Below are 19,325 nucleotides of genomic sequence, written 5' to 3' on the forward strand. Positions count from 1 at the left end.
ATGGTCCTGCTATGACCCTTTTAAACTCAACAAATGAGTAATACATTTGAAGAGCAAAATAGCAATCCTGCTGTCAGGTTGTCAAATTTAATACAATATCCCAGATTCAGTCTGCCAATATTGTATTTCAAAAAATACAAAGTTATGTTGGGAGATTATTGGGGACAGGTCTTGATTACCTTTCTGGACTGATTTGGCATTCCCTGAAAAGGCTGTCGACTAAGGCATCACAGGAGAAGGAACATCAGGATTTTGTGCAGCAGATGTTTGAGAATTCTCTGTATTCGAGCAACCGTTCTTGCTCTCTCTGATGAGGAGAGTTTGCTGCCGATTCTTGAGTCAGAGAACCTCGCAATAAAAAGTAATGCATCAGACTGTAACATCGACTGTTAGTCTCCCATTTCGCTGTTAAATGGGTGACATTTCTCTGCCCCTTGTTGGGGAAGGGGGTGCAAGAGGAGGAGGAGGATGAGGATAAGAACGAGGAGAGAGGGAGACAGAAAGTGGGGGGAGGGAGGGGATGGGGAGAGAAAAGCACCTTTGGGTGCTTTGCTATTGCTTTGGGTGCTGTTGCTGTTTTGCTAATATGGGTGGGGGGGGGGAGGTTGATGCTTTGCTGTTGCTTGCGCAGGTGAGGGAGAAGAGGTTAGATTAAGGTTCTAACATTTTTCTGTCATTCATTCTTTTGGGGTTCTGTTTTTCATGGATGTCAGTGAAGTCTAAGTACAATATACTATACACATTTTCTGATAACAAATGGAATAATTTGAACATGCTGGTTGGATCACCGCAGCAAGTGTCAGACTAGATGAGCAGGCAAGACAGCATTGCTTAACACTGACCACAAAATCCTGTCCATTCTTTATTTGCCTTGGGATGCAAATTCTAATAGTTGAATCCCAACATAGAAACCAGCAAATTGCACAGTGATGCAAATTATTCAGCTGCTTCCTTACAGTTTACAGCTCCAGTGGCCCAGATTCAATCCTGATGACTGGTATGCTCTGTGTAGTTTTCATATTTTCATTTTGATTATGTAGATTTACTGCTGTCTCAAATATGTGTAGTTTGATGAATGAATTACCTTTAGTGTGTAGACAAGTGACTGAAACTGGGAGGCAATCCTTGTTTGGAATGTGGGAAAAATAAAATGAGTTTAGTGGAAATGGTACTTAGTGAGATAAAACCAAACTTGAATTAATAACTTCCTCTAGAACATAAGTATTAGCAAAATTAATCGGACGAAAGGCAGGCAAGTCCCTAGCATCTGGTAGTTTGCATAGAAATGGTACAGTAATTTGTTTTATTATTGTCAAATGCACTGAGCAAGAGTGAAAAACTTGCCTTGCATACCATTCCTACAGATCAATTAATTACAATGGTGCATAGAGGCAGTACAAGGTAAAACAGTAGAGTACAGAATAAAGTATCACAATTACAGAGAAAGTGCAGTGCAAGTAGACAATAAGGTAGATAGTGAGGTCAAAATTCCATCTTATTGTACCATTCGCTAGTCTTTAAAACATTGGGATAGAAGCTGTCTTTGAGCATGGTGAGATGTGCCTTTAGGCTTTTGTTTCTTCTTCCCAATGGGTTGAGGTAGAAGAAAGAATGTCTGGAGTGAGTGGAGTCTTTGATTACACTGGTTGATTTACCAAAGCAGCAAGAAGTATGGGCAGGGTCAATGGAGGTGGGGAATGGTTTCCATGATATAGTGAACTGTGTCAACAACTCTGTCGTTTCTTGTGGTCATAGACAAAGCAGTTATCATACCGAGCCATGATGCACCTGGATAAGATGTTTTCTATGGTACATCAATAGGAATTGGTGAGGTCAAAGCATGGTCCTAAAGTGATTGACTGAAGATGTAATTACTTTGGATTGATTATGGTCTTCCAAAACCTCCCTCTGTGATATATTCTTAACGTTGTGTCCTTTAGCTAGAAACCTTTGCAATTTATGACATATTCATAGTAAAAATTGCCTGGCTGGTGGTGTAGTGGCATCAGTGCTGGACTTCGGAGTGAAGGCTCCAGAATTCAAATCCAGCCAGCTCCCTTGCACACTTTCCATCCGTGCTGGGTTGAGCATCGAGCTAGCAACTCAGCCTCATAAAAATAAGAAAGCCTGCTAAAAAAAAAACACCCTCACAACAGCGTCCCGATGACTCCACTCGTAGTTAAGGAGTTTCTTCTTCTTCTCCTAGTAAAAGTTAACCAATGGAATGTGACACTTGCTCCTAAAATTACCTGTGCAGGGTATTCAAATATCCATTGTTCTCTTGGCTTTTCTTCATAAGCTACTACAGCTTCAGCAATTTCTTGACGCAAGGTGGCACGCATTCTTTCTAATAGTCGGTTTAACCAAACTTCAACCTGGCAACAATGCACATAGAAAAAAAAATGTTGAAATAAACAGAATGAGGGACAACTATGATTATAACATTAATTTATTCAGTGCCTTTCATATCAAGTCTGTCACAAGAAACTAGGTTTATTGAAACTGTAATCACAGATAAAATGCAGGAAAATACAGTGGAGAATAGGTGAAAAACTGCAAGTGCTAGAACTTAGAAAAGAAATAAAAAAGATGGAGGTATCAACAGGCAGGCAACATCAGCAAAAAATGAAATGGAAATAATACTTCAAGTCAATTTCCTTTCATGAAATTTAGGAAACAGTTTACATTCAGAAAAGGGAAGCAGGTAAGTGAACAAATGGATTGTCAGATAGGTCAAAGACCATCAGAGACTGAATGATACCAATTGTATTGGGCTATCTAAGAGAGCATGGCAAAGGTTTGTATATCATACCTTTTGCACTAAGGGAAGATGGAAATGAAAGAAGATAAATGAGAAGAGAGGAGAGAGCAATGTAACAATGTTGGAACTGTGCAATATAAAATAGTGAGGTGCTGGAAACCTGAATTTAAAGATAACACTGACAATACTCAGTAGGTCAAACAGCATCTATGTATGTACAAAGAAGTATGTATAAAGGAGAGGGTTAATGTTACAGGCAAACTTTCCCACTACTACTTTGCCAGTGAGTTGCAATTCAAGCATCATCTCAGTAAATGATGATCTTTGGAAATGGAAGTGAGTTGGGGTTTGGGCTAGTGGAGTATGTTTGGGAGAATAAACATCATGAACGATAGCTGCCAGGGTCGTGGCTCAGATTTAGGTATTTGTTAGGTTCATAGGAATGGCTTTTGGGACAGTGAGGGAAGTTAGGGGTCAGGTTAGAGTCTAGTGACAGGGATATGGGGAAGTAGAGGTCAGGGTGGAGTCTAAACTTCCACTCAATGTTCAAAGGCCAGTGAAGCAGACATGGAACATCCATTGTCAAATGTTGGGCCACAGACCAGGGGTGGACCCCAGATCAGCAAGTTGTTGGAGAATTTTAGAATCATAATTCTATGTGAGCAGGAGGAACAGGATCCAATGACTTTGTTCACAAATTAGTGAGACAACAGTTCGGGGACTAGAGTAAGGAGCCCTGTCATCGGTGGCTTCAGAGTTTGAGGTCTATTGTTCAGTGATCAGCAGGTCATGGGGTTGATGCTGAGGACTGAAGCCTGAGGAAGTCACGGCCTATTGGCTGGAGCCTGAGTTTGCAAATCTCTGCAAGTCTGCTGCGGAAGTTGAAGGCCCAAATTCTGTGAGTCTGAGTCCACTGGAGGCTGGAGACAGTTGACCTGGGTTTGGAGGTCTGTGCACATGTGCGTGGGTTGGAGGGAGGAATAGGGCTTGCTTTCCTGTTGTTTTGTTGCTCATTGTGTTGTGTGGTGCTCTGCCAAGCATTGTGGGCATACTCAATTGGTGCCAGAATGTGTGGTGACTCTTGTGGGCTGCCCCTACTACACCCTCAGGTGTGTTGGCTGTTAACACAAATGACACATTTGTATGTTTTTAGGAACAAGTAATTAATAAATTTGAATTTTTAACCAGACAATGTAGTTCTGTGAATCTTGCAATTATGCAAATTGCACTATGTATAACTTTTGAAAATATAGTTAGAGTAACCCACAATGTTGTTTTGCTACATTAAGATTCACTAACAGAGAAATGATGCACATTCTATTTGATTAACAACTTATTAAATATCAATCTTTTTGAGCTTGCGAACAAAATAAATGCATAAAGCTAGCATCATGTTCCTAAACAAGTATTTACCAGTTGCGATGTATTAGACTTGATGAAATCAAACATCACTAAAAAACATTCATTGAACTGCATTACAGAAGTAAGGCATGCAAATAGGTTTTAGAATAATCATATGTACTTATTTAAACGAGTGTAGAACATAACAGAAGTAATCACGTACTGTCATTTTACCAAGTGATCATTGTATTACAGTAAATTAACTACCACTTACCTGACCAGTGCAATCACACAACTTATCAAAAGGCATATATTCATTTTCTTTACTATACATGCCAATTGCAACTTTCATCAATTTGTTATCAGCATCCATTTGGAACTTCAGTTTAGCCATGCTGTCAAATAATTTTGCCAAATGTTGGCTCACCTATTAAATGAAAAAGTATTAAACATAATAATATCTTACTTTCTTAAGAAAATACATACCAGTGTTGATTAGAAATGAATGTATGTATTTAATGATAATAACATTCTTAAATTCTTTCACCTGACTTCTGTCAGATGAAACACAATTATGTCTAAAATATGCCCTACTTGATTAACTCTAAATTTGGTGTCAGGTCATTAATATGATCTGAGTGTACTTTAACTGATCTAATTGTTGCTATATAAGGGGAAAGGGAGGGAGGGGAGTCATTTAAAATGCTTGTCGGTCCAAGGATTTACAAAGAGACACAGAAAAGTTAGGAATTGCCTTCTCATTCTAAGTAAAAGTTAAAACACAAAACTCAAGCCAGTGGCTTTGGCTCTAGGTATTACGAGGAGAGGAGAAGCAACACAAGAATGTTTCCTCCCACTTTATTTGCAAAGACACATTTCACCTTGACCTTGTTGTAAATACAAGAGTTCAGCATTTACAACTCTCTCAACTCCCATTCATTCCTCATTAGTGTTGAATCTTTGTGGTGGGGTCAAAAAGTGTGTAGAATTCAAGAAAAAGAAAATTATCACAGTAATAAGAACAGGAATAGTCTCCAACTTTTAAACAGCTCAATCAAAAAAGGGAGTACCTGTTAAAATGGTACTTTCTATGTGAGACTAAATCTTCCAGAAACAGAAATGTTTAGCGAACTAAATTTCAAGCAAATGTAAAATACATTATTTACAGAATTAATCAAAGTTTTTTGACATAATTGGAAAAATTGCTACAAGCTTTAAAAATAAGTCATATAGATTATACTTTTTTCTATTATGGTGCATTTCAACAGGATAATCAAAAGAGTTGTCATTATACAGCACCATTGTAAATAGTCTGTATTTCCCATGTCATTCCCATAAACCCTTCTATTTCCTCCCTTGGACAATGTGGGGAATAATCCTAAAGCAGGTTTTATGGGAGTGAGCAAGGAAGAAAGAACATTCACATTTCAACTCCATTGACAAACATATATTTCATTTCATTTAGCTTGGAAGAAAGCAATTGTTTAATCCAAACTCTTGCTGCTTCTTGTTAATCCTTATCTATAATTCCTTTTTTTCTCGGTACATCAGAAGACCTAGATCAAATTCTAGCAAACCCAAAGAGAACATGCCACAGATCCATCATCAATTGCTACTAGAAATGGTCAAGATTCTTCATAACGCTGTCTTAGGGTCTTTTAATGCATGGTTTGTTGTAAAGTGTGTTCTTTAGTATAGTTGAAAGTGAATATTTCAAAGTATATTTATTATCAAAGCACATTTATGTCACCATATACTACCCTGAGATTCATTTTCTTGTGGCCATTCACAGTACATAAAATGAAACACAAAAAATTCAGTGAAAACCACACACAACAAAGTGGGATAAACAACCAATGTGCAAAATACAACAATCTGTGCAAATACAAAAAGAGGAAAAACATTATAATAAATCAATAGGTAATAAATATCAAGAACACGAGTGGTAGAATCCTTTAAAGTGAGTCCATAAGTTGTGGAACCAGTTCAGAGTTGGCATGAGTTGCCTCCCTCTGATTTAGGAGCCTGATAATTGAGGGGAAATAACTGTCCCTGAACCTGGTGGTGTGGGACCAGAGACTTCCTGCAAATTACTTGATTAAATCATGTGGAGTATCTACTAACACAGGTGCTAATCTTGTTCTTCAAGCAAGACTATTTAAAATATTTTTAGGAAGTGCGAGTACTAGAAAATAAATGGTGGGATTATTCCTGGTGCAGGCCACTGTTTGCATAATTAAGCACTCTCTAATTATCTTCAACCAAAACCCTACAGTTGCAAGCATTTTCAAAACCTAACATTAATTCTCATCAGTGTTACTCTCAGGCATGGTCAAGTTCCACCTGCAATATTCTCTGTCTGTTATCTTTGTTGCTGTTCATAGTTGAGTAACATACATCAAGCCTCTATGACATTTGTGGACCATCCAATATCACACTACTGGATTTATTCAACCAATTCTATCTATTTTTCAATAAAGATGATTTATACTCCTTTCATTACCATCTGCAATTGTGAAAGACCCAAAAAGTGCTACATTAACTATAGTTTTCAAAATTATGTAGGTATTGGCAGTTAGCTACATATTACAGTCTCCTCAGTTTTGCAATATTCACTGGAAAAGAATAAGAATATTGATGATCTAAATACTGTGAAGAGAAAGATTCATGCAAGCACTACTGCCTTTGACTGCCCTGTTTACAGTTGAGATGCTTGCATTTCCTTCTTCTAATTATCTACTTCCTCTTCTAACCATGAAAAAATTTAGAGGAAACCCTTGATTACGGCAAAGATTGCATTCAAAATTGTTATATTACACAATAACTTTCAGGATTTATAAATGTGCTCAGTGTACAAAAAGACAGTTAAACATCTCCCAAATAGTTTCAACTTTTTACTTAATGCAAGGACAGGATATCTTTACATACGATTGAAAATGCAACATCATACAGATTTGCAGTTATTTTCGACAAATGTCAATAACAATAAGTTTCAGGTCCAGAAACAGTTATTATAAACCTGTTCTGCAGATGTTTATTAATCTCTAGTTCATTGTGAATCTCAATGTTGGATTGCTAAAATCAGGTGCTGATATACCTTGAGAACAGACCAATTCAATTTTATTGCTAGCTGAAAATGATGACGGAAAATTAATGGTACAAAAATAGGCAGTTTTTCAACTGCACTAATTCTGGTCCCTTAACCAAAGCAAAAGCCAACTTCAAGGCAATTAAAAAGAAAGAGAAACATAAAACTGCTGTTAAAACAGACAGAAAAAAGCCACAAAATAGCTCTCCTTTCATTTTCTCACAAGATACCCAGATCTGACTACATACTTTTGTCATTAAATTACAGCAATTACAATCACCACCGATAATCTGCTCTTTTTGCTTAATTTCTTCTCAGCAATTTGAACAGACAAATCTGGCAAACATCTGATATCATTTATCTTTAGGAGCAGAAACCAATTCCCATATGTTGCAAAATGAAAGTCTAACTGCCATTGAAAGTCAAAAAAACATGCTGGAAATCTGAAAACAGGAATAGAATGTGCTGAAAACCCTCAGCAGTTTAGGCAGCATCTGTGCATTAAATATGTGTAGTCCCCACAGAATATGGTATAAAAATAATCCTATCCTAGTTGCAAGGATGATTTGGCACTAACAGCTGGAGATAACTAATATGCCTTTACCCCCAAAGGTAGAAAAGCAATTGGGCTGTAAATTAACGTGCGACAGTTTAGCTGAGTACTGGAAATGGTAATTATACTTGTAAGCAAATTGTATAATATAATGTGCTCTATTTGAGTATTATGCTATCAGGAATACTACACAATATCACACTGAAAAAAGAAATTCAAGTGACTCACCTCAACAGGATTGTTACCGTTTGATAATATATCAAGCAAGTCTGCGGAAGAGACAAAGTAGAACCTAGGAAAAGCTAGTCTTTTTGTTTCAAGATACTCCGCCAAAGCTTTTTCACAAAGAGTCAAACTGCAGTGAAATCACAGAAAATAGAAGGATTATATAAAAAGCATTAGTCTAAAGTCTCGTATCTTATGTCTAAAACAATGAAGCAGCTCATTCAATCCAATTGGTCACAATTGATGCTTATGCACCAACTTCCCCAGTTAGACCATAAGCCCATAAGACATAGGAGCAGAATTAGGCCATATAAAACACAAAATAATTGATTGCAAAGGTGTTCCTCCCCTTTAATATGACACACCAAATCATCACTGGAGCAGCTAATTGGTTTTAGAAGTCACATAATTAGTTAAATGGAGATCACCAGTGTGCAGACAAGGTGTTTTGATTTATTGTAGTAAAAGTACACCTGTATCTGAAAGGTCCAACTGCTGGTAAATCAGTATCCTGGCAAAAACCACACCACGAAGACAAAAAAAAACACACTCCAAACTCCAAGGAACTCCATGAAGATGTTATTGAAAAACAAAAGTCAGGATACAAGAAAATTTCCAAGTCACAGAATATCACTTAGAATACAGTTAAGTCCATCATCAAGAAATGGAAAGAATATGGCACAGCTGTAAATCTGCCTAGAGCCTGTTGTCCTCAAAAACTGAGTGACCATACAAGATGGGGATTAGTGAGAGAGGCCATTAAGAGAACTATGACAACTCTGGAGTGGTTGCAAACTTCGGAGACTGTGCAGTCAATAACTGTTGCCCGGGTGCTTCACCAGTCACAGCATTATGGGAGAGAGGCAAAGAGAAAGCCACTGTTGGGAAAAAAAAACACGTGAAATCTCAGTTTGCCAGAATGCATGTGGGAGATTCTGAAGTCAGCTGAAAGAAGGTTCAAAAATTGAGCTTTTTGACCATCAGACTAAATACTATATTTGGTGTAAGCCAAACCACACATCATCAAACACACACAGCCCCTACTGGGAAGCACGGTGGTGGCCGCATCACGCTGTGGGGATGCTTCACTGCAGCAGGCCCTGGAAAGCTTGTGAAGGTAGGTGATAAATGGAATGCAACGAAATACAAGGAAATCTTGGAGGAAAACCTAATGTAGTCTTCAAGAGAACTGGGACTTGGGAGAAGATTTGTTTTCCAGCAACACAATGACCCCAAACATAAAACCAAAGCTACACCACAATGGCTCAAAAGCAACAAAGTTAATGTCCTGGAGTGACAGAGTCAGAGCCCAGACCTCAATCCAAACGAGAATTTGTGGCTGAATCTCAAAAAGGCTGTTCGCTCACAATTCCCATGCAATCTGACAAAGCTTGAGCAGTTTCGTAAAGAAGGGTGGGGAAAATTGCAGTGTCCAGACATGCAAAGCTGATAAAGACATATCTATACAGACTCAAGGCTGTAATTGCTAAATACTGACTTTAAGGGAGTGAATACTTATGCAATCAATTATTTTGTGTTTTATATTTGTCATTAATTTAGATCACTTCGCGGAGATCTGTTTTCACTTTGACATGAAAGAGACTTTTTCTGTTGATCAATGTCAAAAAAGGCCAAATTAAATCCAATGTGATTCAATGTTGTAAAACTATAAAACATGAAAACTTCCAAGGGGGAGGGTTGAAAACTTTTTATATGTACTGTGTGTACTTCGATAACAATTTAACTTTGAACTAAACATGGCAAGTATCTACACATTTAACATTACTGATCCTAACATAAGTAGAAATATTCCATTTTCTAACTCTTATTTCTAGTTATTTTGGTATTGTTGAAATTTTATCTTATTGCTTAATTTCTTTTTGATAGTTTATAATTGCATTTGCAATTTCTTATTTTACTTTTATTTTATTCATTACACACCCAAATTAAAGCATTTATTTCCTTCTTCTCCTTTGACAACACTGTTTTTAAAAAAAAATTAGTTATATTCTTTTACTCCACTACCATTATGCTATCACACTACTGTAATGGGAGCCACATTAGCTTAGCAGTCGGTGTGACACTATTATAGCTACGGGCATTGGAGTTTGGAGTTCAATTCTGACATCATCTATAAAGAGTCTGTATGCTCTCCACAGGGAATGCGTGTGTTTTCCCTCGGTGCTCCAGTTTCTTTCCACAGAGCACTGGGTAAGTTAACTGGCCATTATAAATTATCCCGTGATTAGATTAGGGTTAAATAGGGATTGTTGGGTGGTTGCTGGGGCGGCATAGCTCAAAGGGTTGGAAGGACCTATTCTGATCAGTATCACTAAATTAAAAGTAAATAAAATAAAAATTTATACAGCTATCCCACTTTTCTTTCTCTATAAATCCTACTCTGTTTTACTGTAGTCCAATTCTTTGTGTATTGATTTTTCAAATATTCTAACTACATCCTATTTAGTATTTCCTTAGGACATCTCAGTTCAGGTGAAGCTTGTCCTCATACTTATTTCCAATAACTCATGAGATGGAAACGGCACGCCCAGTCATTTATCCATGTATTTATCTTCCTGTTGTGTCTATCACTAAGCCAATTAATGATTTGAGTTATTATATTTGAAATAAGGCAAGAAAAGAGAATATATCAGGTCATTCTTTCCAGAAATGGAGAGCAGAAGAAAATGCTTTATTAATATAACCATAAAAATAAATAAATTACTAACCGTCCCTGTATTTCTTCCAATCTGTTATACAAACCAGGTTTATTTGTTGCTTCGATTACATTCGGAGTTTTTATTGCATCTGCCAAGATTTCCTGCAAATTAAAAAATGGTAATTGGCTATATAGTCATGTCACAGTCAGTGGAAGTGTTATCCCTACATTAATTACAGTGCATCATAAATGGGGAGAATAAGCATGTCTTATAGAACATGGAAAGTTACAGCACAGTACAGACCCTTTGGTCCACGATGTTGTGCCAACCTTTTAACATACTCTAAGATCAATTTAACCTTCCCTCCTCCATAGCCCTCCATTTTTCTATTCAACTTAATCTTGTTCTAACTTCAAAGTGTCTTCCCTTTAAGGGAAATCTAGTGACTTAAAGTAGTATGAATATGAACATACAATGAACAGTGTTGCAGAAATCATTATAAATTGAACAAGAAACACAAATATGGTGTGCTTCCCAAATCAGAAATAATACAGGAATTACTGACGTCCCATGAAGCTCATAATCATTTTTAGGAGGTAACTAATTTAGTCCCTGAGCAAAGCAAACAACACCTTTGGCTCTAAGCAATTATCCTTTTTCAGCAAAGCTTAAGGCACTTTACAACTGAAAAAATGACTTCATACCTTAACAAATTACAGTTTTGCAAGAATTATTATATAAATAGGTATATGAAATATAAAACTTTGTTAATTTGAGAATTATATAACTGATAGCATCAAAAATGGAAAAATTAGAATAGAATCAACAACATGAATAGCAATAAAAGAAAATGATCTAACGTTTATGAGGTACTTCTACAATGATATATGCGTTGCTAGAGGGGAATCTTATCTGTTTTTTGAGCAAACTCTGTCAAAATTTTCAGTTACAGTAAATTCTACCTCAAAATTCATTGCTTGAATAAGTAATTCAATTTTGTATTTCTGAATGTGCCAGTTCACTGGCCTAAGTTTAAAATTGTCATTTCCAAAATATATTGGAGTATTTTTGCTTTGGAAGAAGCATTGATTCTTCATTGAGCTTTCTGCGTTAAATCTCTTGCTTGCAATTATTACCTCCATCTATACTTCATTTACTTATTCATTCCCAAGGTTACATTGAAGTGAAAGAAATGAAATGGCAAAGTATGACCAAGATTTCACTGAAGCATGTTTTTTATCCATAAAGCCAACTTACTTTAAAATCAATATCAATGGACTCAAAGCGCTTGGAATCCTCAGGCAGCTGAGTACGGATGTCTTCAGAACCTATAAAAATACTCTCAAGGTGCATCCAAGTTCTCTGTACTTCAAACCAGATACCAATGACAGAGTCTGCTGTGGATAACTTATTCTGCCAGCTGGACACCTGCTTAAGGAAATATGCAATGAATTTAGAAGATATCAGGTTCTGTAACTGTACTTGATTGTCCTCTAATGTCTCTACAAGTTCATCACTGCTTTTCAACAACATGATTCCTGTCCGGGGATGACGTTCGTGTTCAAATTCCATGACACTCCAAATGTTATCCAGCTGATTCAACACCTGTAAAATAAAGAACTTATGTCTGTAAATAATTTACAATTAACTGATCTTTGATTTATATTTCTAATGCTCAATTTTTCTTCAAATATACACAAATAACTACAGTGGGCACAGTGCAAATATTATGACAGCAATAAAATGTGTTTGGAATCCTGCCTTTTTGTGCTTATTTTCTATCAGTGCATTGTACGACTTGCACCAGAACCCGCTGAAAACTAAAGGGAGTGGGAGAACAAGGATAGATGGAAGCCATTCTATCATGGGATCCAAATTATCTAACACGTGGAAAGGTTATCAAGCCTCAATTATGGAGCTTTACTGGAATTGGTGTGGAAATTTTCTCCAATAGGTTTTAGCAGTGCCCACTGTATTTGGTAACTTTTAAAGTTACGTGTAACATGAAAATTTTTATTTAGTGATCGTAGGCTCCCTATTGTTAGCATTCAAACAGAGCCCAGTAACTGAATTGCATCTTGATCAAACATTTTTTTAACAGAACGTTAAATTACAAAGATAAGATTTATGTACTTGCATTTCCACTGTTAAACTTCTCATTTTGGGTATACACTTCAACAGTTATGGACATTATCTCACAAATTCTGTGAATTTTCAGAGTGCATATTTTTCCAAGTCTATCTTTGATCTTTTGGCTAGTATGGCCACTAAAATTTGAAAGTTACAAGTTGTCCTGCTCATCTCTTTTTTAATGAAGTGAATCCAATACCTTCTCCATTCCAGACTCTTTCACAGATTTGTCTACAATGTTGCGCACTTCATCTTCAAAGTTGTGCAGCTGCAGACTCAACAAGTCCGCAAGAGTTGTTTCCTCTGACATTACAAAATTGACCTGTGAAACAATGAAATGAAGTAAATTTTAAATCCATAATTTCTCCACACATTTAAAATCAGTTTTCTCTCTTCTTCAACGTGAATCTCCTTTCTTTAAATCATCTAGCTGCCCTTACAGGCGAATGTCAATGGCGTTTGGCTTTTATGACCCTTCACAACAGATTCCTTCATACACTTTTAGAATCAGGCTTCAAAAGCAGGAACCATGAATGATTTTCTCATCTTAAGTCTGCTGTGCTGAAAATGTAATCAACATTTGCATTCTGTAGTATCAGTCAAGATCAGCTAATACAACATTGCTAGAACTTCTCATGCAATATGGTTTAACTACATATTGGCACCAAAATTACAAGAAATGGACAGATCATAAGTTTCATCCATATGGGGAATGTAAGCAAGATTATGAACTGGGTGATGTCTCTCCTATGATTCTAACTTGTTCTAAATACACGAGTCAATGGTGTGGGTATGATTACAAACTGCAAGCTCAGATTGCTTTATAGCAGTAAAATATTCATTGAAATGATAAAGAAAATAATAACTATGTACAGAACAAGTTTAAGAAACAGTATGATCTGTTGGGAAAATTAACAACTGCAATGATGCTGTTGTTGGCAAACCAACATTTACCTTGCTCAACATTGTGTTGAGCTGAGCATAGCTCTCTAGGTCATTGAGGAACTCAAGTCTCCAAACCCAACAACAAGGTTGTGATCTTCTTGGATATAAATTAATATAAATGTCCTTTACTGTTGAAATCCTTTAATGACTACCTCATACTGACTTATGTGAACACAGCTCTAACTGCAAGTCCAGCAACCTGTTCAACCCAGGATTTTCTGTGATTTAATTTGCAGTGGAAATTATGAATTAAATTCAGAAATGGTAACAGAATATGAGACAAGTATTCTCAGATAGGAAACTCAAAGATACCAGTCTGAAAAACAATTATTTAAATTCTGAGTACTCCTACTAGGACAGTTTTTGTAATCTTGTGCTGCAATTACTTTGTTCAATGTTATCAAACCTGCAATAACCACTGCAGTGCACACTTCAGCCTAAAACAGCGATGGCCAACATATGGCGCATGCTCCAAAAGTGGGCATTGGATGATTAGAAGTGGCGCATTGCACCCCAGTGATAATATTAAAAAAGTAAGCCTACTTATGCAAAAAGTATTAACCAAAACTGATTTGTAGAAAAAAAAAATCTATAACAGGAATTCAAGTAGCTTAGAGCTAGAAATGGGTTTTACTGAGAATAAATCTAAAACTTAGCAATCATTTTTAGCGATTTTATTATTTTGTGCACATCTTTTGGCAAATATTATCTTCTTTCACATTAATCTGTTTTCAGTTTTTTAAAAAAATGTTCAATGAGTCAAACTAGGAAAGGGGACATTTGTTCTGCAGTCATTCCATTACTGTTCAATACACGTTTGATACTTGTTGGATCCTGAGGCACCAGGTGTCTGCACCAACAGTATGTCACAGGTTTTTGCCAGTTTGCAATTGACTCTCGTGCATTACGGAGTTGTGCTTTGTTCATCCTCTGTGAACATTTGCAGTTTTGTACTTTTTCAAAAATTACATTCAGTTACCCATCACAGTGCAAAAGAAAAGCAGAAAGTGAATTCAATGAACAGTGGAAAATAAGTTCTTATTTATAGCGGGTCCGTCAGGAAAACCTTTGTGCATTGTTTGTGAAGATACTTTCTCACATAATAGAAGACATGATCTTAACAGACACTATAAAACACAACATCAAACTGAAATAGAAGGAAAACTGAAGCTAGTGCTTGGGTCTGAGTTACAGAAAGAACATGCGATTAAGAAAAAAGAAAAAATTAAAAGACAAAATATATTTGTTAAAAGTCTCATTAAGGTAAGTAATATTTATCTTGTTTTTATATTAAATATGTCAAGTAAAAATGCTAAATATGTCTGTATTAACATATTTTTACAAGAATTGAATGGGGGTACAAGAGTTGTATGGCGCATCTGAACCCGTGCGTGAAAAAATTGACACATGGAAAGTAAAAAGGTTGGCTACTCCTGGCCTAAAAGTTACCTCTGAGCAAGTTAGTGAAAATGTCCACTTTATATAGAGAGAGAACTAAAGAACATTTAAGGTATAAAAATAACCATAAGAATTCGGAACAGAATGCAAGACTGCCATATAACACATCCAATTGCTCCAATCAACAGACGGTTCTGAGAGGAAGTTATTATTGTTTGCAGCATGACATTTGTAAGATTTTGTAAAAGATTACAAAATTCCCTTCTTTAATACCTTAGTTGCCTGCATGAGTTGTTGCCAATGACGATCTCTTATTGCTGGGTTCTGCAACTCACTTACAGCTTTCAGTGAAGTCATGGTGTTCTTAATTAAATTGTCTAGTCCAGAATAAACATCCCATGGCCTTATCTCTTTATCCATTGTTCTTAGGTCTTTTACAAATTTCTTGCAATCTGAATCCATATTCTCCACACTAATGTTTTTCCACTTGGTTGTCTTCCAATCATCAATTGTTAAGCTGACCTAAAAGTTGGAGACGATTTGTAAATATGTTGTTTTTTTTAATCAGATTAAGAATATCATCTTTCTGCTACACAGTAATTGTTCATCGAGCACCTTTGCTTGCTCTGCTGCAAAGGTAGGACCCCCTGGAGAATACCCATCTCAATTCAACTTCCCATTCCCATTCTGACACGTCTGTCCATGGTCACAAAGAAACCAAACTCAGGTTGGACGAGCAACACATCATATTTTGTCTGGGTAGCCACCAACCTGATGTCATGAACATAAATTTTGTTAATTTCTGGAAATTACTCCCAACCCCCTACTATTAGGTTTCTTCTTCTTCAGTTCTTTATTTTTTCCACCTATCATTTCCCAGCTTCCTACTTCATCCACCCACCCCCCTCACCTGGTCTCACCTATCACCTGCAAGCTTGTATTCCTCTCCCTCTTATTCTGGCTTCTGTCCCCACCTTTTCCAGTCCCGATGAAGAGTCTTGGCCCAAAATGTCAACTGTTTATTCCCCTCCAAAGATGCACTAAATGGGAGGATTAGTGTTGTGAAACAATGCAGAGATCTCAAATTATATTTCCACATACTATTAGAAGTTCAAAAAAAAACCTAAACTCTCGGTAAAGAGGATAGATAATAAACTATGCAGTGTGTTTCCTTTATTAATTGATGCACCGAGTATAAGACCATGGAAATTATTCTGGATCTGTATACAAAATATGTCAGAGCCCAATTAGAGAAAGGCGGACATTTCTGTTCACCATTTACTGGAAAAATATGAGTATACTAGGGATGGTGCAGCCATTTATGGCTAACAAGGATGTTATCAGGATGAGAAAATTCTAGCTATTACCACATTCCATTTGGAAAGCCCTGATTAATTCTGTTTCCATTGCCCTTACAGGTAGTGAATTCTAGACTATATTCACTCTGTATTACAAAAAAGTTTCCATATGCCACACCCCCCTTCAAAATAAAGGAATCTAAAGGAATGTGGTAGGCGCCCAAAAGAAAAGATAAGCAGGGTTTTAAGGGAATGGACAGCAAAGGGATTTTTCTTAATATATATTTTCAGAATCTGGGCATTGCTACCCATGCCCACAAACTGGTGAGGAGTCATTATGACAAGGTAACACTTATGCTTTGAACTTACTTCAAGAAGCACAGACCTAGAGATATTAATTGTCCACATGTTAATACATTGCCACATTTACCTCTTAGTTGAAACACTCACAACAAATTCTTCCCCCAGTTGTCTAATTTCAAAATTGAATCCATTCTAAAGACATCACAAATGGTAATAAACAATTCACTAATCAAAATTATATATCTTAATACAAGTGATGCATGAGTCTTACGAGAATAACCATATCCCACAGATGCTTCAATAATGTAATTTCTTTGCGGCAAGCTTTCAGCTGTTTGCAATCAGGAACTAAAACTTCAAATAGAGCAGCTGATTGTGACAGTGTTTGCAATTCATCTTCCATAGCAAGAATTTTCCTTTGAGCCTATAAAGGTACATGGAAAAAAATGTTTTATTATTTTCAAAGACAACTTGTAAAATAGAGTCAACAAGAAAAGAAACAAAGGGTACAAATCAACTAGAGAAGGTACTGTAAAACAAAAGAAGAATGGCACAGGAGCAATAACACATAGAAGAGGATATATCAAGGAAAGTTTTAAAAACTGAGATGGAGAAGGAAATGGTAATAGGGAAAATGACTCCATTAATTATAAACTTATAGTGCTGGTGAAACAATCATTAATGGATGAGCAGAGAACACACCTCAACATTGAGTTCAATATTTTCAAATAATGGCCCTGCTATTATTGAGAAAGAATCATATGGTGCAGAACAATTTCAAGTCAACTGGCAAAAGTATAAATTATTACCTTATCTAAAGCCCTATATGGGTTGGGATTGTCAAACTTGAAAGGAGCCTTTAATTTAAACTTTTGCCTAAAACCATGTTGGTTAATCTGCAAAAAAATAGAACGTAAAAGGGAAATCGTTATTCAAGTACATCCTACTCTCATATCTTAATTGTCATTTAAGGCTTAAAGGAAATCCCAGTTCATAGATTTAAATTCCAAAGTGTTCCCCTCATTCTATAAGTTAATACGGAAGACCACATCTGACATGTGGGAGTCGTTTCGATCAGAATTCAGGCAACATAGTCCTCTGAGGAAGAAGGACAAATACAGCAAGGTTTGGGAACCTTGGATGACCAAATCCAGTCGAAAAGCAAAAGGAAGCATATGTAAGATTTAGGAAGCTGAATCAGACAAAGCCTTTCAGGAATATAAGGCAATCAGGAAAAACAGGGGATCGGAAGGTTTAAAGGGGGTTATGAAATGTCATTGACAAGTAGGATTTAAAAAGAATCCCAAGACATTTTATTAATTCATTATAAATAAGAGGTTAACTGGGGGGAGAAAAGAGGAAATTTATGTCTGGAACTAGAACCAGCGTGTGAGGTAGTAAATGGGTACATCAGTATTCAGAAGATATGGAAGATAGTGAGATCAAGGAGAGGTATACTAATATTCTAGGGTATCTTGATATCAAGAAGGAGATGGTGTTGGACTCTTGAAGAACATTAAGGTGGATAAGTACTCAGGGCCTGATGGGATCTGTCCTAAGTTATTGAGAGAGGCAAAAGGAAATTGCTGATGCCTTAATAGAGATCTTTGTTTTCTCTTTAACCACAGGTGAGATCCCAGAGGACTGGAGAAAATCCAAAGTTGCTTCTCTGTTTAAGAACAACAATAGAGACAAATCAATATATTACAGCCCAGTGAGTCTTACAGCAGTTGTAGGGAAATTATTGGAGAATATTTTTAGGAATAGGATCAATTCACAGCATGGACTTATTAAAAATAGTTAGCATGCCTTTGTGCAGAAGATGTCATGTCTTACAAACTTGATTACATTTTTGATGAGATGACAAAGATGATTGAGGTGGCAAGGCAGTGGATGCTAAATAAATGGACTTTAGTAAAATTTTTGAGAGGGTCTCCTATAGCAGACTGACACAGAACATTAAGCCACATGAAATCCTTGATGACTTGGTAGCTTGGATTCAAAATACATCATAGAAAGCAGAGGATAGTGGCGGAAGAGTGTTACTCTGCCTGGAGGTCTGTGACCTGTGGTGTACTGCAGGGATCAAGGCTGACACCTTTGTTATATGATTGAGCTGTTTAATAAATTTGAAGATGACAAAAAAATTGGTGGAGTTGTGAATAATGAAAAAGGTTGTCAAAAAATTTATCAAGATGTCAACCGGATGGAAATGTGGACAGAGAAATGTCAGATGGAATTTAATCTGGACAAACATGAGTTGTTGCACTTTGGAGGTCAAATGCTAGGGGAAGATATACAACAAATAGTAGGACCATTTGGAACATAGAGGTATTGAGGGATTTTGGGGTGCATGTCTATAGATTCTCAGAAGCGGCAACATAAACCAATCAGTTGGTAAGGAATGCATCTGGCATATTTGCCTTCATCAGTTGAAATGTAGCATATAAAAGTTGGCAAGTCATGTTATAGCTGTAAAGAATTTTGTTTTGGTCTTATTTGAAGAGGATGCAGAAGAGGTTCACCAGGATGTTTCCTGGATTTCAGAGTATTAACTTTTACGAAGGATGAACAACTCTAATGGGCAGAAGGGTGCAGAGTGGCCCATGCTTCCCCCCCCCCC

The 19,325-nt window shown here is 36.6% G+C and overlaps 1 protein-coding gene across 1 annotated transcript in view; it reads right to left on the minus strand.

The window, feature by feature from the left end:
- LOC132380342 (dynein axonemal heavy chain 17-like) overlaps positions 1-19,325 on the minus strand; it is a 247,591-nt gene that overhangs the window by 136,075 nt on the left and 92,191 nt on the right. The window contains 9 exon segments of the mRNA XM_059949089.1: positions 2,250-2,375; positions 4,377-4,529; positions 7,972-8,098; positions 10,698-10,789; positions 11,886-12,233; positions 12,958-13,080; positions 15,375-15,623; positions 16,974-17,098; positions 17,490-17,598. Coding sequence (XP_059805072.1) covers positions 2,250-2,375; positions 4,377-4,529; positions 7,972-8,098; positions 10,698-10,789; positions 11,886-12,233; positions 12,958-13,080; positions 15,375-15,623; positions 16,974-17,098; positions 17,490-17,598 — 1,452 coding nt within the window.

The sequence above is a fragment of the Hypanus sabinus genome, chromosome 23, assembly GCF_030144855.1.
Source record: "Hypanus sabinus isolate sHypSab1 chromosome 23, sHypSab1.hap1, whole genome shotgun sequence".
NCBI classification, from domain to species: Eukaryota; Metazoa; Chordata; class Chondrichthyes; order Myliobatiformes; family Dasyatidae; genus Hypanus; species Hypanus sabinus.